General features: G+C 46.3%; 1 protein-coding gene across 2 annotated transcripts in view; it reads right to left on the bottom strand.

The window, feature by feature from the left end:
• Window positions 1-22,026, bottom strand: part of OXSR1 (oxidative stress responsive kinase 1) — an 87,262-nt gene extending 65,236 nt beyond the window's left edge. The window contains exons 1-2 of one of the 2 annotated variants that reach the window (XM_059478654.1): window positions 21,844-22,026; window positions 3,033-3,145 (exon numbers count right to left, since the gene is read on the bottom strand). In XM_059478654.1, coding sequence (XP_059334637.1) covers window positions 3,033-3,145; window positions 21,844-21,913 — 183 coding nt within the window. In that variant the 5' untranslated portion in view covers window positions 21,914-22,026. Of the gene's footprint in view, window positions 1-3,032; window positions 3,146-21,843 lie in introns of those variants that run through there. The other variant, XM_059478661.1, reaches the window with a different exon arrangement.
• Between the last annotated feature and the right edge of the window lie 497 nt (window positions 22,027-22,523).

Genomic DNA, 22,523 nt, shown 5'->3' with positions numbered 1-22,523 from the left:
TGAAAATGAGGCATGGAAATAAATTCCTGACAAACACCACCTAATTCAGTAGCTGGGTTAGAAGGAGGCACAACTCTGCACAGCATTACTCCTGCTGTCTACATTCTTTACAGCAATTTGCCCTTGACTTGGCCTGCTCATGATTCAACAAAGCTGGCCCTTCCTGCATTTTCCATACCCCAGAGCAAGAAATAAATTTAGTGCATTAACCTGGAATGTCATACAGTATATGCAAAGTGTGCAGTTTATTCCTGACCACCCACACAGCTCAAATGTACATTGAGATAAAAGGATCAAGATCAATACCTTTAATGAGCCAAGTCACAGCACTTAGTCTAAGCACAGCATCTCCAAAGCAAGGATGTGATCCCAGATTTCCTGGCCTTGGGACACCTGCTAGGCTTAGAGGAAGCTAAAGGCCACTCATCCATCCAGCTGGTGATAGAAACACTCTGCATTTCCCACCCCAAACTAACCTTTCTCTTCTCCTCCATCCCAAGAACTACAAGTGCAAACCCCTAAGCAGCACAGACACTAAAAGAGGTGTACAAGAACCAAATCACCTTTTTAAGGATGGCAGTATGGTTTGCTGATCTCCCTACCCTCTCCCTGTTCTACCCTCTTGGCTATGCAGCTTCTGGGAATAAGGAAGCTTGCTTCAACAGAGAAATGTGAGGCACTGCAGAAAAATAATAATAAAATAATTTAAGCACAATTTTCCCTTTGCTATCACACTGCCCAATGAGTGGACAGTGCTGTAACCCAAGAGCCCTCACCTGACCCCAGGCAGGAAAGCAGAGTTCACCATAAGCTGACTGCTGTGCCCAAATGCCTTCAGAGCAACAGAAGGCCCATGAAAGCCCCAGTCTGTGATTTTAACTGCACTGGGGGAGAGGAGAAAGCAAGGCAGGGACACAACATACCCCAGTGTGAATTCATCATATCTGCCTTTGTATTTGCTTCTTTAAACAATTGTAACCTGCAAGCACCTACAGTTAACTTTGGAGGTTTTTTTGTGGGGAAGGCACAATCCTGCAATACAAAGTTGTTGCTCAGAAAAGTTAATTAAACTAATGGGGGAAACTGCCATGAAGGGAGACTACAAGACTGCAAAACTTGAGAATATTTATTTTAGGGTAGAAGCAGATATGGAAACAAGATGAAAAGAAGTGAAGCACACAGAGCTGGGAAATCAGGAACTTCCATTCTTTTGGCTCTTGCACTGAGAAACACTGGTGATCAATAGACTGACAAATTCAGAACAAACCCAGGGAAAACACTTTTTCACACAACACAACCACCTCAGCAACCCCTGCCCCTGGAAGCTGCTACAGCTCAGAACCATCTCATGCCCCTCCACCCTTCCATGACTTTCAAATTCAAGAACACTGACAGCTGCACACTTAACCCAGAGAAGGACCCACACCAGATCCAGTCACAAAAGTGGAAGCTCTGGAGAGCTGACAAGAGCAATACATTGCAGACCCACCCATAACAAGAAAAATAATTGTGAGGAATGGGTCAGCCAGAGACTTAAAATGTGCAATTAGAAGTACTTATCTAAAATTACACATCAAGTCTCTGCAGTGTCTCTTTCTGAACCTGATGTTTTTAGTCAGAATTGGCAATTACTCAAAGAATCCCAGTCTCAATTACTACACCCTGACAATGCACTCAGGAACAGCACTGAGGCAGGGCAGTATGGGCAAGCCACACAAAAGGCTTGAAAAGGACACCAAGGGTTGGTATAAGGACAAAAAGACCAAGTGTGAGAAGAGATCTTGAATCCCTACACCAGCATGAGCCATAAGAGGATTTGAACACAGGCCCACACACAACCCTGCTCAGGAGCACTGGCAGCCTGAATGGGGCCCTTCCTCTCAACCAGGGCAGATTTGCACATACCCATAACAACAAAAATACCATCAGATACTAGATGGAAACTGGAACTGTGGCTCAGGTGATCTACTGAAGATTGTACAAATGCAGAGGTAGTAGGACTCCCAAATTCTGTTTCTGTTCTACCTTCTAATTGCAAGCACCAAAACAAGTGCCTGAGGTAAACTACAGCAGCTGTCGAGGGGGGACAGAAAGACAAGGCAGGATTATAAAAATCCTAGAGAGGTGCTTCAGAAGAAAAGATGGTACCAGGCCTCATCTCCATATTGCCAGTATTTACTGTGGAAAATTTTGCCCCAGAGATCTCTTTCATTCTAGTAGAGACACCTCAGTGTTCACAGGAATCTCTGTGTCTGCCTTGTTTAAATTCAGAGACCTCCCAGATGTGAGGTGAATGAGAGAACCACTGCACTACAGAGGCACCAGCTCACACACAAAGAGAAGAAAACCAAACCCATCAACACAGGAGCCAGATGAGAAAAGGGAAATTTCAGTTACCACAGCTACTGCAAAATTAAGTTTTTCATTGAGACAACCTTGAGAAAAGAGACACAGAGCAGCAGAAAATTACAGCACTGCAGCTCCAAAGGACTCTGTCTCCTTTCCTGAACTCAGAATTATGGGGATTTCCATATGGCAGCTTGCAGTATGTCAGTGATCCCTTTAGCTGGCAACAGTACCAGAAAGAGATTAGGAACAACAGCTAATTCATTCAGTTTTTCTCTTTACAGGTGAATGGGAAAAAAATGTAAAGAACTGCAGGAAAGGAAAAGAAAGCAAAGCCATTTCCTTCAATTTTAAATGTTCTGAAAGCATGCAGCTCTGGATCCCCCTCAAACTTCAGGGCTCTTGTGGGTACAGCAGAGCTTCACACTTGCACATTAACTCAGTTCAAAACAAAGGGATTATACAAAGTGCTGAGCTCTAAACAAACAGTCTGAAGTTTTGCAACAGTTGATCTTTTTAATATTTTAAGTACCATGTCCCACAACCAGGACAACTGAGCTGCCAATTATGAAGTCAGTCGAGCTCCCTCACCTTCACCCCACTTCAGGAAAGGTTTTAAGGCACTTGGCAAAGAGATATCTCAGAAATAACTGGAACACAACCCCCAGACAATTGTGATTGCATACCAGGAGTTCATCCATGCTCGTCTGACACTTCTCCAGGTTGATCCGTTTGATCGCCACCTTCTCCTTCTTGGGAGCGCAGAAAGCGGCCTGGACCACGGCAGTGGCTCCGCTGCCTGGGGGAAACAGAGAGTTACCAACACCTCACAGACTGCAGCACCAAGGGAGGAGGCCAAACTAAATCCTGAGTATAGCAAAGACAGCAGAGCCAGGTGAAAACCAGTGAGAGCACTGCAAGCATTCCCACTGTGCAGCTCCCTGGGCTGGTTCAGCCACCACGTCCAAGTGCTGGGCAAACTGAAGGAAAACAAGCGGATCTTTATGGTCCCTTCCAGGGATCATTACAGCTCTGCAGCCCAAAAACCCTCCCCAGACTCCAGCTTCCTTATAAAAGAGTGATTCTACTCATGTACTTTTAAAGATATGTCACTGAGGTCACACAGACTTCTAACCTGATGTGTTCACCCAAAATGTCAGAACAAGCCACTCTTTGCTACCAACGCTAATGAGATTTTTCAAATATTTTTATGCACTAACTGCTGTTCTCATCTCTCCTCATTTTATGCAAAGACACGAGGTGGGTTTCATTCAAACAGGTTCAGCTCCAGCTCTCACACTGCCTCAGTTTCTGGGCTGAAAACCACAGCCCCAGAACATTTAAATTCCAATAGGGAAAAAATAGCACATTTTAACATACAGCCCTTCAAACTGTCACAAGTAGGGAGTTCTGGATTTAAAGTACCCAGCACCATCATATCCTTTGGCATGCAAGGGAGTTTGCAATAGTGAGACTTAAAATCTATTTGATGTTAAGTTCACTTTTGTTGGCTTCCAGAAGCTGTTGCAACATTCACCTCTCATCAACAGGACACCTTGTTGTTTTATTTTCTACCTTCTTCATGGTTCCCCACATTTACACACTTCACTGGAAAGGAGTAAATCCACTGTAATAAAATAGGGATAGAAATGTGGAATATAGCTCAAATGTTCGTATATGTGGAAAATAGCTCAAATGTTCATAAGGCAAATACCTAAAAATTTTTAATAAAAATAAAGAGAAATTAAAACAACTATTCTGCATTTTGGTGTAACACACCTATTTTAGCAGATTTGCGTATTTTTAACACTATTCTGCAATTCAGGTAAAGCACATTTTTGCAAGCTTTGTGATTTTTTCTAGTACATTCACATGAACTGGGAGCACAAACTTTCATTTTCAAACAAAGACTACTGAAGATCCCTACAGTCACCATCAAGTGTCTTCTTACACCAGGTTCCAGGTGAGGGAAAGAGTTTGAAACTCAGCCCTGAAAGACAAAGGAAAACTGCACCATTCTGAGTCAATAAATTGAAAAGCCCTGAACTGTGGGACTCTGCACCTCTAATCTTCAACCAGCACCTGCTGCAGTGGGAGCTGCAGGACTTTGACTTCACTTTATATGGCATGGCCAGTGCACCCTGGACATCAGCATCAGCTTGCCAGGACTCCCTGTACTCAGGAGTTTACATTTTAATGGCAGAAGTGTGCAGAACACAGAATGCTAATGTTGCTAAAGCTTTATTATTTCCCAAAGCAAATGGGTTTTTAAGAAGTTCAAGACTGAGGCCATTTATTACTTGCACACATATTGTTTTTCAGAGACTATTTACAGCACAAGGCAAAACAAAGTTATTAGGAAAAGGACAGCAATAACAGCAAGAATATTTACAAAGGGCTTTGAAAACAAAGTTTGAGTGCTGTAAGCAGGTTCTAGAGCAAATAACAGATGATGGAGAGGTCTGTGCAGATATTTAACAGAAAGTGCTCAGAAAGAGCAAGGAGGGGAGGTTTTGACAGCAGAGTTTGGTCAGACTGCCAGGAGCAGGGCTGAAATACACAACATTAAGCACAGGACAAACACCCCAAAACAAACCTCCATATGCACTCCCTGTAGTCACTGTGCCCAGCAGGTGCAGGAATCCAGCATGGAAGCAGCAGTCCCAGCACAAATGAATTCCCACTCACTGGAATCCTGGGTGGCCCTGACCTACTCCTCTCCCCTCAGTAGCTGCTTCTCTGGGTTTGTTTCTGCTGCTGCTTCGATGGGGGGAAAAGTAAAACCACAAGGGCTCAAGACAAAGAGAGCAACACACACAAAAGTGGTGACATAAGGCAGGAGTGAGTTTGCACTTCCTAGCATTGCTGGTCTCCCCACAGCAATGGCCTTTTGGAAGGCAGAACAAAAAACAAACACTGTATCAGGTCTTTGGAAAGAGTTGGATCCCAGAAGAAATGTTGCTGCTGACACATCCAAAGTGCCAGTATTATGATTTCTCTCTTTGGATGTCTTAGTGCATAGTAATAGAGGCTGAAAACACAAGCCAGATGCTGGAGGAATCTATGACTGTGCACCTCAGAGGACTGTCTTGTCATACAACCCTTTTCACTCCCCAGCTGGATTCTCAGTGTGTATTTATACCTCTAAAGCTACCTGTCCTCATAAGCACAGTGCTCAAAGACTCTTTCTGGATATCTCAGACACTCAATAGTGTCACCACACTCCTGCTTCCCCCCACAGCATGACATCCCAGGATTTCTGTGCCAGTCAAAGCCAGTTTGTGTAAGCACAACTGGCAGAGGTGCAATCCAGATGCAACATCATTACTGTGAACCAAGTCCTTCACAAGATGAAGTGCAGGGCTTTAAAGAAGTCACCACACAAAGAATAGCTTTGTGTTTTATTCTTTTAGGATGCTACTACCAGAAACAATAGATGCAGCCTAATTAAAAGCAGGACCACTCAAGCTCCTTTCCAGTCCTGGAGTCCAGGGGATCAATGCTCAGTAGGACTTGAGGGCAAAAACTGCTTTTCACTAAGGGCTGGACAATGCCCCAGCCTACAGGGACCCGATCTGTTAGGAGTGGATGGCATTATTTGAACAGTAATGAAATCCCAAACTAAATCCTTCTGGGCACATGGCAGGGAATCATCTGAACTCGAGACTCCTCCCATTTAATTCCCTGCTGCTCCTACTTTTCTGGCAGCTCTCTTTAGTTCGATCACCACCTGCTCTCCCCACTCCCCCCTCTCCTGCTAATTCGTCATTTCTTTCAGCTCCTCTGTAGCACTAATTACAGAGAAACAATGAAATCTCAAAAGCGTATCAAGCGAGGATTAAGGCAAGCTGCAGCACGATGTGCCACAAGCAAGCTGCTCTTTGGTGGCAGCAGCAGCTTCTGGGACCAAACAAAGCCTGCCTTCCATGCTTCTCTGGAGAGTTCAGGAAACATGGCAACGTGGGCACTTCAGGCTTTGCAGCCACACAGTTTGTTTGTTAAATGCCAGGGTGGCAAGAGAAAGAAAGGAGAGAAGCTGCAGCAAGGATGCTGAACACACTGCTAAGTGAAAACAAGCATAGGGAGAGATGACACCAACAGAGAGAAAAAGAAAAAGCTCATTGAGGAAGTTATCTAAAGTTTAGGAGCAGGTAACAAATATGTGGGCAACAGCAGGAAGAGAAGAGATTTCCTGGGCTGCTGTGGACAGGAAAAAGCCCAAGGGCAGTTTGTGCCAGGGTAACACAACTTGGACAAACCAACTCTCCCAGCAGTCCCAGATCTGCCGCAGTCCCGATGCCGTGGGCAGCACAGGGTTAATTAAAGTTCCTGTGCTGGGTTCCCACTCACTCCCAGCTCAGACACCCTGATCAAGGTCAGGGCTGAGGCTCTGCCTCTTTCGGAGAAAATTTGCTCCCTGGTTAATCTCTCCCAACAGAACAGCTTAGCAAAACAATGAAAAGCGGGCACAGCCAAATGCTTGCTGCTTTATTCCTGAAAAGCAGGAGATCATTCTGCTGAAGGATGATGGGGAGGAAGGAGACCCCAAATGGGTATTAAGATCTGCTTATTACCCCCTGCTTTTGCCTCTGTAAGGCTCTCAGATATAGTTCCAACCCTTAGGACAGCAGCTGCAAAATTCCTGCATAAGAGGGTCACGACCTACTTTAGAAAACACCACCTTAAGAGGGAAACATACCCTTTGTAACCCCTGCTTCTTTCATGTTTCTACGATTAAATGGCTCTTTCTGAAATAAAACCAACCTCTGAAAGGATTAAAATAACCCAAATAAAAAAACCCAAGCACTCAGTTACTGAAGCCTGATTTTCCAGGTTGTCTCCTCTGGATCCATGGTCCCTTCAGCATCCACAGCTCCAGCCTGAACTCCTTCAGTTGAGACACGCTCCCCATGAAAGCCCAGCACCAGCTTTCAAAGGAGGCTGGATTCCATCTCAGCTACACTTCCACAATTTACATGAAGCTTCCATTTTTGAAAATAAAGACAAACCTGCTGAGATCTCAGCTGAAGTTAATGGAAGCCAATTATTTCAAGGCTAATTGGAGGAGTGGAAAGACAGGGGACTGACCAGAGGACACAGCACGTCCCTACACACTTTGTCTCCAATTTAACTGAATCTCTGCAGCCACATAAGGACATTGCAGCTCTCCCAGTAAGACTGGGATGAATTGCACCCATGCCTCTTCCCAGGCAAGTGCAACTGAAGCCAGAGATCCTCTTGGCAGAGAGATCTGCTTAAGCAATGAACAGTCATGCCAAACAGTCACAAGACAAGCATCAAACCCTGGCTCCAGGATAGTGTTCTCCTACCACGTGCAACAGCACTTTGAAGTAGTTACATGGTAGGAGGACTCACAACACAGTGTTGCCCCAGCTTTAAATTTACTTCAGGCACCCTCAGAGATGTGAAAGTTTCCCTTCATTGCAACTCAGTTGCTCACAAAGCTGTTACAATCAACAGGGGATGTGTTCCATAACAGTCTTGTAGCATCAGTCCTTACCCTGATCAAATAGGTAAGTATCAAATCTCTTCTGAAAAGGAAATATACTTTCCCAGGGTCAAATGAACATTACAAACCATTTAGGTCTGAAGGAACCTCTAGTCCATCCTCCTGCAGAAAGCAGGATCAAATCCTGCTTAGATCAGATTCCTCAGCATTGAATTCAGTCTAGTTTGGATTTTCTTTAACAAGAGATATTTCTACAATCTCTGGCCGTTTCTGTGTTTGACCACCCACATGGTAAGCTTTTTTTCCCCTTGCTAACTAATCAGATCTCCCAGTTTTTTCCCCCAACCTTGGCCTTCCACCTCTGTACAATTCAGCTTCATCTCCTCTAGAACTTCCCACTGGATAGCTGAGGACGGCAACAACTCTTCTAAGGCTGGGGAAATGCTGCTCTCCACCTGCCCCATAAGTCACACTGCCAAGTCTCCTTCAGCATGGGGCAATGCTCAGCCAGACACCTCCACAGAACCCTGCCCTGCACACACACGACCTCTCTATTTTTAAGCGAGATCTGGACTCCATCCTCCACTATCTGGAGTGCGGTGCCAGAAAGCCGCTGCTGACGCAGGCTCTGTTTGTAATTGTGCCCCCGGGTTTTCCTCTTATGAACAATGCACACAAAACACTTCCCTGCAAGGCTGCTCTGCACCAAGCTGTGACTTTCAGGTTCCAGGTACCCCCAAGCCCAAGAAACCTTCAATGCTTTACAAGCCAGGCTGGGTGTTCCTGTCTCTGCAGGCTCACTCCATCTCTGGATGCTTCAACTCTTTGAGAGCCTCATGCCAAAGAGCTGTGGGAGCCCTGCTCTGATTACTCATTCCAAGGACAATACAGCAATAAAACAAGAAGCTACAAGACTGGGAATAGAACTTCTTATGCATTCTTACAGAGCACAGGGAAACACACATCTAATTAAACCAGAAATTAAATAGTGGATTGCAAATTCAGACTGATCTTGCATTGTTTGGTCCATTTCCTATGAAGGCAAAGTGATGCCTCTGTTTTAGGTCTCTCATGTGAGAAGAGGCAAAGAATGAACTGCTTCTAAAAACAAGCTAGCAAAAAAAAAAAAAAAAAAAAAAAAAAAAAAAAAGCCTACTCTGGAATTTCCAGCCAACTCAGCAGGGGGTGGGAATACTCCTTTCCCCAAGCAGGACTTGGTAACAAGAGTCCATTGGATGTCAAAGTCTTGCTGGCACAAGCCCCACGATTCAGGAAGAGTGAAGTAATGCAATGTTAATGCTCCTTGAATATGATTTTCAAGCCATCTCCCCACTACACACCAAATTCTTACTACAAAATGGAAGATACCATCTACAATAACAGCTCCAAATAGCATTAATAAAATCAAAGGGAATTCATAACAGGAGTCAGACATACTCCTAGTATTGCCACAGAGGGGGCAAAAAGTCTGCTTACCTGTGGGGAGGAAAATGCTTTCACAGCAAAGCTGAGAAAGCTTTGTCATCTGCTGAGCATGGGACTGCAGAAAGAGTGTTAACAATTCTAGGAGTGGAGTTAAAGCCCCCAATCAGCAGGAGGATCACTGGGTGCTTCTAGCACTGCTCAGAGTGAGCTCAAACACCCAGCTGGCTGAGTGCTGCTGTTGGAGACACTGGGAACAGCAGCAAAACCAGGAAGGGAGAATTCAGCTGGGTTTGCTCTGTGGTTGGGAGGCCTGTGGTAAACTGAAGCAGCAGCAGAGCAATAATCCATGGCCAAGACACGAAGAAGTTACAAAAACAAAGGAGTGAGCACAGCTCTCCTCCCACAGCAACATGGGAGTGCAGACATGCACCTACCCTCAGGAAGCTCCCAGGGCTGCACCAGCACAGCCACACTGACACCTTTCCACAATTCACACCCAATACAAATTTACTGTGAATAGTGTTGCCTATTGAGAGAAGAACAGGGCTTTACATTTCTTTACAAGCTGAAGGATGACACATCCACAGCACAAGCACCTGGTTTAAACCCTGGCAGAGGCAGTAAGAGGCCAGGTTTAACTTGGTGCACCTTCTCCCAGCTCGAGTCATGCAGTGTTTGATCCACAGAAGAGATGGAAAGATACTGTGTAGAGAAGGGGGAGAGAAACACAGTGCAGAGAAGAAATAAATCAGAGAGGCATAAGCAAAGGCAGAAAGTGAAAGCAGATTTAACTGGAAAGTTGTGAGGGAGCCAAATTTAAAGCCTATATGGGGGATGGAGGAAAACCAGCCATCCCCACAGACATAAGTGCACACTACATATGAAGACCTGCACTACATGCATGCTACAGTGCTGCAGGCAGCTGAAGAGCTGAACTCTCACATTTACAAGGCAGTGACTACCCTCATATTTCTGATGAAAAGGCTTTAGGAACAACAGCTCAACCCTGATGTAAATAAATCATTTTAAAACTTTGCATTTCCGTGTGGTCAATGTCAAAATGTCACCCTGCCCTCCAGCCCAGCCTAACTCACACCCTGCATGCAGCAGGTTCATTTGTGGTTCAGGCTCACCTTGAGCACAGCCCAGTGCTGGGAACACTCGGCTGGGTTCAAGCCAAAGGTGGCTGCAGGTACAGTGAGGCACAGGGCATGTGCTGGACAACACCCTGAGCAAGGCAAGGATGGGGAGGTAACAAGTCCAGGCAGAGAATTAAGACTTAAATACAAGTGACTTCCATTTCACACCAGCACATCTGATGAGTACAGTCTAAACCTTTTACTGAAGAATTGAAGGAGGAAGAGGAAAAAGCAGTTTTCACTCCTGAATTCCTGTTTCTTTCATTTAAATTGCAGGTGTATTGCTTTGCAATCTCTCTGATCATTTCTTCCAGTACATCCATAGCTCAAGTAGTTTGAGATTCTGTGCAAGTTGTGAGGCCAAAGATTTCAAATAATACTCACAATACAAGAGATTTCTGTTATTAAGACACCATTATGTGTCTTTCTCAAATATTGAGAGTCTTTGCTTAATTTATGTCAGCACCTGCAGTGTCCAACAGACAACTGATATTCCAGCATTAATCAAGCATGCTCAAAGAATTCAGAGAATAAGGAGGAGCATATTCTGAAAGTCTGCTGTCCAATTAGAATTAGAGCCAAAACATTTGAACAGCACATAAACTTGCTGACAGTGAGTTATTCACCATCTTGACAAGAGCTCTCACAGTTGAGAATACCACTGAAAGCCACACACCATGTCCAGAGCTCAGAGGTTTGTGCCCATGTAAGACAATGTATTTCTCAAGATTCCTAGTGCTCCATGTACAGTGGAGAAGGATGATAAGGCAGCAAAGATCACACAGTGCTGCCAGCACTTGTTAAAACACGCTGCCCCTCCAGTGTCCATCAATACAGAAACACTCAATGCTGCAGACCTATTGCCCAAGTCTTTAATTCACGTCTCAGACTCAGGGGAAGGAATACAAACCCAAATCCAATCACTTGTAAGAAGTCCAGTATTATTTTCAGAGCCATCAGGAACTGATGGGCAATACCCCCAGCTAGGTACCTCTCCCATGGCCCCACTGAACTCTAAACTATAAATAAATAAATGACATTGATTTCTAAGCTGGAGGGAGGTTAGCTACTGTAATCTAAATGACTCAATGCCAAGGTTTCTGCAGAAAGGAAGGGGAGTCTTGTGGAAATCTTCACCCCACCCCACACTGCATTGCTCTCTCACAAATCTTTAAGTATCTCTTAGGCCCTGAACACAGAAAAATGTCATCTGTTTTCCACCTTCAGCAAACATTCAGGTTGAGAATCCTCCCAGACTAAGCAGGGAAGTGACAGGCTTGGAGAGAAAATGGTCAGCCTGTCAATATAAAACAGGCCAGGACTGGAACACAGGGAGAGGAATAGTGTTGGCCATGCAAAGCATGTCAGTAAGATACGTGACAAAGTTGTCACTGGGTCACTTTGCTGTTTGAGTTCATCTGCAGTCACCAGCCCACACACACCCAGCCAAGGAGAGCTTTCCACTGCCTCCCTGGGAGAGCTGCAGTGCCCCAGCATCAGAGCCCAACCTGAGCAGGACAAGCAAACAAAGACCAGGGGAAAGCCACTGCCACAGAAGGCATCGGCAGAGAGAAGCATTGCCAGGGAGGAGCATCAGCCCATCTGACATTGCTCCACAATTTCCACTGCAAACACCAAAGCACGGACGAGAGGGTGGCAGAGGGTGCTGCTCTTGGCTGCATGCCTGACCCCTGCAGCCCTCAGGATATCCCAGATAAATCCAGACTAGCAGACATTCCCATCATGCCTTTAATAAACACCCTCCAGCTGCCCAAGGCACCCAGGTGATTTGGGGAACACCTCAGAAAGCATTTTCCCCATGGCAGTCACCGCAGAAAGCTCCAAGGGCCAGTTACACAAGTCCTGCGTGACCTGCCACATTTACTTAAGATGCTATTAGCATGCCTAAATTAGATTTTTAGTTTGAAACCAATTATATTTATTTGATTTTGTGCCAACATCTCTGGCTAATTTAAAGGGCACTGCAGCTATGCAGTGCTAATTCTACACGATGGAAAGCAGGCTCAAACATCTCATTTCCAAACACAGCAACTTCAGTGGAGAAAGTTCATCCTTCCCTTTTAATCACTGTCAGTTGCCTTTATGGTATATGCAGCAATGTAAATATCATGCTGGCTGTCATCAGGTATTACCAAGGCTCAAAACACAGCCCTGGTACAGTAGCCAAGCCAGTGCTCTCCTTTCTTCCCTCCCAATTTTTATCTCTGAACTCTGTCTCAAATGTAATTGTCAGCTGTAGAGGATATTTTATTTGGCCACGTTTCCACGTAACAGAACAATCTGTCTGCTTACAGTGCAGATGTTTGATAGTACCGTGGTTATTTTAGGTAAATAAGCTTTTAAGTATCAGATAGATCTTCTCTCAAAGGCTATTATCCTTTCTTCTCAGCAAATATCTTGATCTAATAAAAGATTTTCTGCATCTCTCAGTCTGTTCAGCACAAAAGATTAGCCCACTAGTTAAAAATTACATTCTTTAACCAAGAGTAACAAGAACCATCCTGAGCCTTAGGATGTGGACAAATAACTGAGCTGAGGTTGCCAGTTCATCAGGCCCCTCAGCTGTTCCAATAAGATTTGCATTGGTGACCTGTCCAACAGGAAACCTGCTCATGCTCAAGATGCTTTTTCCAGTATAGTTTGCTGCAAGTCAATACCAAGGTATTTATTAGCTGTTAATACCAAGCTATTTATTAGACAGCAATTGGCATCCTCAATGACTATTTTTACTTTAGTGAAAGATGGAACTTATGGCTTCACCTTTCAACTTGCTTCTGCTCCTGGGGGGACCTTATTGTCCTCTAGAACTCCCTGAAAGGAGGCTGGAGCAAGGTGGGAGTCAGTCACTTGTTACCTGGGAGAAGAGACAGGACGAGAGGAAATGGCCTCAAGTTGCACCTCAGGAGGTTTATATTGAGTATTAGGAAAAACACCTTCACTGAAAGGGCAGTCAGGCATTGGAACAGGCTGCCCAGGAAAGCGGTGCAATCACCATGCCTGGGAGTGTTCAAAAAACACTGGATGTGGTACTTGGGGACAGGGTTTAGTGGTGACCACAGTGGTGCAGGGTTATTGACTGGACTTGATGATCTAAGAAGTTTTCTCCAATCTGAAGGATCCCATGACTCTGCAATTTTATGACAACTTTGCATGGTGAGAGACAGAAAGGGTCACAAAGAAGTGGCCTAAGAAGTAAAGACGTAACACATCAAGATTCCAAAGAACTCCATTTCCATTGGTAGATCTGGAGGAATCACAAACTGGAGACAATTGGATCACCACCTTTAAGGTTTGGAGACAGCACAAACTTCAAGGTTCAGCTTCCCTGCACCTTCAGAGGGAATTGTCCTTGCAGACACAGCCTGAACACAAAGCAAGTGGTGTAAGAAAAGCACCAAGCCTCAGCCACATGCAGTGACAGACAAGGCATTGTTACTGCTCACTGTGGTGGGGAATCCATGAAGCAGCTGCTCCATCCAGCAGTGGCAGGGTCACAGGGAGGTTTGGGTGTTTAACAGAACGTGTGGCAGTAATTCCCCCATGTGCCATTTCCAGCACAAGCATTCATTAATTCCCTACAGGGATTATACACTTTGGCATCAGCCAGAGCAGGGGACTGAACTCCACCGCCCTGGGAGTCCTCACTGGCTGTGTCTCAGCAAAGTGACAGCAGCTTTCTGGGTTTGTTCTGAAAACTGACATCATTAAATCATCTCTGTGGATTTTGCAGGAAAGGTGCTTACTCCACAACAAGAACATGGTCTTTAATTGATGAATTTTCAAGACATGGAGATAACCCAATACTGTGCTCCTGCCTGAAGCTGGAGACAGCCTGAAATTGCCAGCTGCAGTTTCAGTTCCCCGCTTACCCCAACAGGTATCAGCTCAGAGCACAGCCGAGCCCATAATTTTGCTAAGAAAAATATTCTGTAAGTGCTCTCATGCCACAGCCATCATTGTGCTCTCTCACTTTTCAAACACCATCATTTTCCAATAGCCTCTGCACTGTTTGCAAGGCTTCCTTTTCAGAAAGAAAAGCTGGAATGAACCCCAGAACTTAAGGAAACAGGCTTAAAATCCCCTGAAGAGTGAAAATGAACAAGAGCCTAGCTCAGAGAGAATCAAAATTGAAAATGCACAACCTGTCCAACAGTAACTATGGAGCTTTCATCCAATATTTAGTAAACCATCAGTATGTTTTTTACAAAATATGTGTTGAACTGCCCCGAGATGCAATCATGTCACACCCTGCCACAAGCACCTCAACACAACTCCACATTCACAAAGAGCTTTTTTACACATTTTCCTACCTGACAACACCCTGCCCAGTAATGAACAGTAAAATTTGTTAATTAGCTCTGCTCTAAGGCAAAAGCCAACTTCAGTTCTTCCACACACCAAGCCAGCAGAGGATACCACTGGGAAAGCCACGTGCTCACTCAGATCTCACCAGAACTGAGGTGGGTACTCAAGGTCAAATTTTCACTCTGCAGTTTTAACTTGATTCAACTCTGTGGATGGAGGAAATGGGAACAGCATCCTCCCACACAGCTTTATTAATAGCAAGGTGCTAGCAATAAGAGTAAATTTGTCCTTAAATTACCATTCATGACTATAAAACAAAAAAACTCTGGCAAAACCCAAGGAGAGTTTACTACAGTGAGAGATGATCACTGAAGTATTTCAATTCATGCTGCTTGTACCTTTTCTTTCCAGAATGAATTTACATGGGCTCATTTCCTGCCCAAAGGAAATATCCATTGGGAGAATGCTATAAAGTCAGTCTAGCATGGAACAGTGAAATGAAAGAAAACACTAATTTTGTTTCTCTCCCTCGCCCCAAACTCTCAAGATAAGGCAGTTGGAGCAGAAAATTGAAATCTGGCAAAAAATTAAAACCTCATTCAGAAAAACTTTTTTGTATTCCCTTACAAGTGCATTTTAATTTGACTGAGTTATCAGACTTTGAAGGTGTCGCTTCACAAGCTGTATAAAACTGTAAGGGATGGGAGGTGAAAGAAGATTTGCCTAACATGGAAATTTGGTGAGAAAGTGAATCAGTGCTCTGAATTTATTCTGCACTTCATTCACAGATGGGATCTTTAAGAGTGGAAGAGAATCATCCCCTGCAGACTCACCAGTGTGTAGAACCAAAGTGGTCTCAGAAATCCTGGCAAGGCACGTTAGACTCCAGTTTGATGGAGGCTGATACATAACCAAATCTTTTTTCCAGGATGGAATTTCTCTTCATTACAAGAAAATTCACATTAAACAAGAATTCTGTGTGCAGTGGTGCACACCAGGAAATAATAATCTTTAAGAACCTCAGGGAGTGGTGAAAGGATTTGGAAAAAAACTTTGCTGGTTGTTGCAGCTGTTGAGTAGTTGTGAAAAGAAGTACTGGATTTTTCATTTGTGCATTTGTATCACCACAAATCTCTACCTGCTTTTCCAGTGTGACAGGACCACCTAATGTAGTTAAAACTAAGAAATGTGCAGGCTGTGATGATTAACATGAAAACCCCAGTCATGAGCAGTGTTTCAAGGCAAGCAAGCTCAGATAAGGGATCAAACTGAGGACTGACAGAACCCCACACTGAGGTCAGGCCCTTCATTTATGTTCATGCACACAAGGAACATGAGAAATCTCACTCAGTACCAGTCAGGCACCTGTATCCCTGCCCCACTCAGCTGCAGTTACACCATTTGCTAAATGATCTTGTCCTACTCAAGCCACACAAGTTGGATTTTGTTCCTAGTCTGGCTCCCCTCGTTAGCATACACATTGTTTGCTACCAGAGGTAGCCCATCTCTCTCACAGGAGCCATGACCTTGTGATTACAAGCCTGGGCTGCCTGTCAGCCAGGCACTAACCCTGTCTCCAAGGCTTTCCCGTGGCTGCCAGGAACAGAGACTGAGCTCCACGTGGTTTTTACAAACGTCAAGGCTCAACTCCCTTAGGTGAAGTCACAGGAAACTGCAGCAACTTGGAGAGCCAAGTCCTTCCTATCTGCATCTCAGTTGTTTGATTCTAAAGGAAAGGCAGGATAATAGGCTGGACTGGTCTGGAAAGCCCCAGCATCCTGATATTTCAAAGATTTTGCAACGCCAAATTCCACTGCTCCAACAGCTATTCTTCTACACCCACAAAGCCCTCAAGTCTGTCTCTGCCTATTAAGAAAGTTTAATAACACCAAATTTACAAGCACTCCATTAGCATGTCCACAGCTAAATTTATTGTGCAGAGATTTATGATGGATATTGTCCATTTTTGGGGAAATCTTCCAAGAAAATCTGATGAAGACAAAGTTTGTTGCAAGGCACTAATACAATTAGCAATAAGTGTTATTGCCATCATTTTAAAGAGCTCCATCTTTTAATAAAAGATTACATCTCCAGACTGGCTTAGTGGGCAAGCTGCTAACACTCAGAAAGAAAAGAGATGCTGCCAAGTTTAAACAGACAAACGTTCTGGGGAGGAGCAGATTCTCCAAGATTCCATCAGCTGCAGGAGCAAGAAGCCTCCCAGGCATGCATTTGTACAGCCCTCCCTCAGGTGTGCTCAGCAGCACAGCACAGCCACGCTCCCCAGCAGCAGCCAGGACATTTGCATTAAACTGGAACTATTTGCATGGATTCTTGAGAAAGGGAAGTGCTAAACATTAATGGGCCCAGGTACCCAACAGTACTGGAAGCAGCTGCTACACAGAAACCAGGCCCAGGGAAGGTGAACTCTTCCACATGAAACACCCTGGGTGTTTTCTCCCTAATGCCCTGGAATGGCTGAAAGCAGCAGGATCTGTGTCTGCTCTCCCCTCCAACCAGCAGGCAAGGCTAACAACCCTAATTCTTCCCAGCCAGCCTCCTTCAGCACTGCTCGCCTTGGTAAGCCCTCATTTTGCTGCCTTGTGCTTTTTATCCTCCTTCCTATAGCACACAGACAACAGAGGCACTAAAAACAGGCACGTGCACAAGCAAACACCTTTTGCTTTCACTTCCCCAGGGGTGAAAAGTGACTTAGTTCAGCTCTAATTCCAGCAGGGCAAGGATATCAAAGGCCTTAAAGAGATGTGTCAAGTGTCCAGAGGAAAGGGAGCCTGGATGCAGGAGCAGCTTGGTTATTCTGTTGCACTCAGGATCACACAAGATATATTTGTCTACATCCAAGCAGCAGAAACTGGTACAGAGCATCTCCCACTTCAATTCCCAAGCACACCAAGTACTATGAATGACCACTCATTTTTTAACTTATCTGCAATGGCCCAAAGTTAATTTAATGTAACTTTTAACGTAATATAAAACAACTAAGGCTTTTCCACCAACTTCACGTGGAAAAAATGAGCACACAAAGAAAGTCTTCAAATGAATTAACCAGCCTGAGCACTGGGAATACAGTATAGGAATCAATTTTGCTCAGCAAAGCTGGGGGGGAGGAGTGGGAATCCATGAGGAAATGCTAAAACAAAACATATGGCACCAAGACTGAATCCTAAACACTCCGTTTAGAGCTCAGGCAGTTCTATTTTGTACAGTGTAACATTTTTCTTGAATGGGTTTTAAATATCAGGCGTGTGAAACTGGCTGCAGCCAGCACAGGCACCACAGCCAGCAATGAACACCACGCTGCAAAAAAAACCCAAAAACCCAAGCCCTGAAGTATCATTGGACAAGAGCCTCCCCTTCCAGCCTGATTTTTACATCCAAAGCCCCTGATTGCTCCTGGCCAGCACCTCCAGGCTGCTCTTTTTCAACAGCTGGGATTTCTCTGCTCAAGACTCCTTCACAAGCACCAGACAGATGAGCATGGACATCTTGATAAAATTTGGGAGAGCAGACACCTTAATTCTAAGAAGTTCCTCTCTACCCACAAAAAAAAGTTCTCCCACACAGTGCTGGGATAAACACAGATAGAAATCTAATTTTCAGCCCCAAAAGATCAACGTGATCACATGCAAAACCCAACTCCAAAGCTACTTGAACCACAGTCATTAAAAAAACTAATCATTCCTAAAATGGTGACTTCAATTTTCAATTTAGCCTTGATTTCTGATGGGATAAGAAACTCCCAGCACATCTGTTCGTGCAGCCTGCAAAGGAATCTGTCAGGGGAGAGAGGGCACAGGAGCAGAGCCTGGGAGCACTCCCACCACTAATTTATCTCCTGTTTCTGGCATGGGCTGCTCACAGCACAGGGGATGCTCCTAAATCACACAGCCACAGTCAGCAGGGCTCTAATCTTTCCAGAAAAGTAGCAAAACGAGAATGACCCAGTTCCAACCAACTTCACTCCTGCTACCAGCATTTCCAAGAGGAATTGTGAGATCCAGGGGAACCTGAATGTGTGAGGATCTGATCAGCACAAGCAGCATGAGGTCGATTTTTTTTCAGGCTTCAAAAAGAAGCCTGCAGTAATTTATATGCAATCCACGCTCAGAAGACCAACCACCTTCACAACCACAGCACAGACTATATTCTGCTTTTTAGATAAAAACTGCAGCATCTCCAGAGGCCCTATTCACCTGCAGAACTCTGGCTACTCTGGGGGTACATTTCTCTGAAATGCTTTTAAATTGCTTCCTCTACCCCACCTGCATTTTATCCTTTCTTAAAATGAAATCAGATTCTCCTCTGATCAAAGTTCCTTGATTAAGAATATACCAGAAGTTATTTAAGCCTAAGGAGGCTACTCAGCAGTTATTAACACTAACCAAGCATAATCAACACGGATATTAATCCACACCTTTATAATGGCATGAGTCATCCCCAGTGCTGAGTAATCCTTTTTTATTTATATATAGTATTAGCCAGAATCAGGGAGCAGTTTTACAGTACAGGGTCTCTTTGCAGGTGGGAAACTTGCTTTTTCTATTCCTGCACTTGAGTGCTGTGGAGCCATCCACATCCAATAAAAGTCACATATGGCTATTTTCAGGCCAAAATAGTACAAATTAAAGAACTGGACTACAAATGGATTTCCATTATTCCATGTGAAAAAAACAGCTGAGCTGGTAACCTCAAAATTTACTCTGAATTTTAAGACTAATGTTGTTTTTTTTCATCAGGAAACAAGTTAAATCCTTTAAAAGCACCAGTACAAGGTTCATCTCTTTCCACAGCAGAACGTCTCTTTGTTCCGTGCTGAAGAACCTTTACAGCTCCTCAGTTATAAAGAGAGCTCAAAAAAAATAAAAAAACTCAACCAAAAAACCCTTGAGGTTTACAGGAGACATGAAGCAGGAGGCAAGGCAGTCCAGCTCAGTTAACACAGTGACATTTTGTCCCACAAATCATATACGTGCTAGGAAACTTGCGTCACATCTCCATGCAGGCCGCTGGCAGCCACAGCAGTGTTTGAAAGGAGCAAAGGGGGGGCAGGGGACAGCAAAGTTAAAAAGAGAAACCATATGTTTGCAATATACACATCTCAGTGTAGCTCCATCACATGCCAAATGCCAACACAACCCTTCGGCAAGCAGGCGACATCCAGACACTCAGTTTGCGGAGGGACAGGGAAGATACAGAAGAAATTCAACACTTCTTTACTTTTTTGCAGATTTCTCCCTGAGTTCTGTCAGTTAACAGGAGACAACATCTCTGTGTGTCTCGCAGCATTCTGAGGCTGTGGGATGTGCATCTCCAGCAGCAAGTTCTCCCAAGAGCAGAAGTGTATTTACATTCCCTCTTGTTCCATCCCCAGCTACAAAGAGGCATTTGCTCCTGTCTTGGATTACTCACGTCCAAATCCTTTCTTTTTGCCACCACAAAACACCCCTCTGCAGGCTCTCAAAAGAAAAGGAAGAATTTCCTATGAGAAATTCAGTTCTCTTTCCACAGGAAATCGGTGGCACCTTCTCCCCTTTCCTCCCCACACCTGTATCTCCTGCTCCTCAGGGAGGCTGAACATCCTCCCCCCAGGGCACGTTTTCCAGAGGAGATTTAAAGGGTTGGGCTGTAGGATTACACCTTCCCTTGGTCTCCTTCCTAAAGCACTGCTGCTGCCTCTGAGCAGAGGGAGAGGACAAAGCCTGGTCCCACAGAGTACAAGGGATTTCCAGAAGGATTTCCCCCACTCCACAGCTTTAGTTCCTTCCTACTTTTAAACAATGCTAAGAATTTAATCTCTTAAAGCAGCATTTTCACAAACTCTCCAACCCTGAACAGAAAACAAACCTCCCCACGAGGCAGAGATGGAAAGCCTGGGCATGACAGTGCTACGTCATCCAGAAACTTCAAATAAAAGCACTCCACAAAGATTACTCAAAGAATTAACCTCCTTCCTAAAACCCTTTGGCCGGGAGCCCGCCCTGCCACTCTCCTGCTTCATTCCGAGTCTCCGGAGGGTGAGACGGGAGGCACCGACCTTAGAGTCACCTGTGGCACCACCTCCGATGTGTCACACACTCGCCCTAGAGCAATATATCCCTCATACACACCCCAACAAAATGGTCGAGACAGCCAATAAATCAGTACAGCGGCAGGCCTTTGGTAACTGGACAGCTTAACGCCAAGAGAGAGTGAAGAAGGAAAAGAAAAATCATTTAATGGAGAGAGCAAGGAGTGGGGCCTCGAGCTGAGGACAATGAATGAAAACGCACGGCAGCAGCAAAACCCCAGGGTGAAAGGCTCGTTCGGCGGCTCTGCCAAACCCTCCGTGCAGGGACCAAAGCAGCGCGGGGCTCCGAAACTGCCGAGAGGGGTGATGGCCCCAAAATGAGCCGGGGTGCCCCAGCAGGAGACAGTCCACGCCAGCTCCGGAGTTCACTCCCGCTGAGTGAACCTCAGCCCCAGCACATCCCAGACCACACCGTGGGGGAAGCAAAGCCCCCCAAAGCGGATCCTGTCCGAGGATCCGAGCGGACCCAGACCCTGCCCAGAGGAGCGGGCAGAGGCCAGGGAGGAGCCCCCGGCCAGGGGAGCGTCCCCGCCACCACCACAATCCCTTCCTGGCATGGGGCAGACCCACATCCCCTTCCGCGGGCCGCACACACAGGTGAGGAGGGGCAGCAGCCTCAGCAGAGGGGTCCCACAGAGCCCCTCAGAGTCCCCAGCAAGGCGAGGGGACAGAGCCGCTCATATCCTTCCGACATACGTGGCTGGAGGGGGGGCGGTCACACCGTCCCAGCCCGTGCCGGGCTGTGTGCGACGGGACCCCTCCAGATGAGGGGCACCCCAGACCCTCACACCCTTCAGAGAAGGGGGACAGACACCCCCCTCAGCTGAGGGCCCCCCCAAACCTTCACACAGCTCAGTGTGGGGGGACGGACCCTCTCACAGCCTCACATGGCTGAGGGAGGGGGAAGCCACACAGTCCCACTCCTTTGCGCGGTGTGTGACAGGATCCCCCTCAGTTGAAGGGGATCGGACCCCCCCTTCCCTCAGCGGACTCACACCCCCACATCCGAGGGGCACCCTGCACCCTCCCGCACCCCAATGACCGCTCACCGATGACCTCCTGCAGCTCGTAGTCATCCTTGTTGATGGACCAGGGCAGCGCGCTGGGCTCCTCGGCCATGGCCGCGCCGCGCCCGCCGCCCTCCGCGCCGCGAGGGGGAGCGTCCCCGAGGGGCGAGGGAGCGGAGAGGAGGCGCTGCGGTGTCCCGGCTGTCCCCGAAGCACGGCCGAGTCCGAGCCCCCTCCTCCTCCTCCTCCGCCTCCTCCTCTCCCGCCGCTACCGCCGGCCCAACTCCGGCCACCGCCACCTCCTGCACCTGCCCATGCCGGGAGCGCTAACGTCACCGCGTGCGCCCCGCCCGCCACGGCAGGGCGCCGCCCGACGCCATCTTGAGCGTGGCGTGGCAACACCCCTCCCGCCGCCAGAAGGCGACTACGCCACGGTTTTCTCGGTTATCCCCACCGGCCTCAAGGGACGGGCCGGTAGGGGAGGACTCCAAGGCGAAGTACGGAGGAGGAGCCCCTAAGGAAAGGGCGGGGATGCCACACACAAGATGGCGGCGGCGAGCATCATCCCCGCCCTCAGGCACAAGGCGGGAGCGGGTGCCTGTTTAAGAGCAAGGAGGGTCACGATTGGCTGGCTGCTGCCGGATCCGCTGCTCCTATTGGTCGAGTGGCTGTCAATCATGTGCTGGCGTTTCCCGGGTCCCTGTGCCCGAGGGGCCGGGCCC

This window comes from Ammospiza nelsoni, chromosome 1, assembly GCF_027579445.1.
Source record: "Ammospiza nelsoni isolate bAmmNel1 chromosome 1, bAmmNel1.pri, whole genome shotgun sequence".
NCBI lineage: Eukaryota > Metazoa > Chordata > Aves > Passeriformes > Passerellidae > Ammospiza > Ammospiza nelsoni.
The sequence above is the reverse complement of the archived record's forward strand: the minus strand, read 5'-3'. Positions and strand labels throughout refer to the sequence as shown.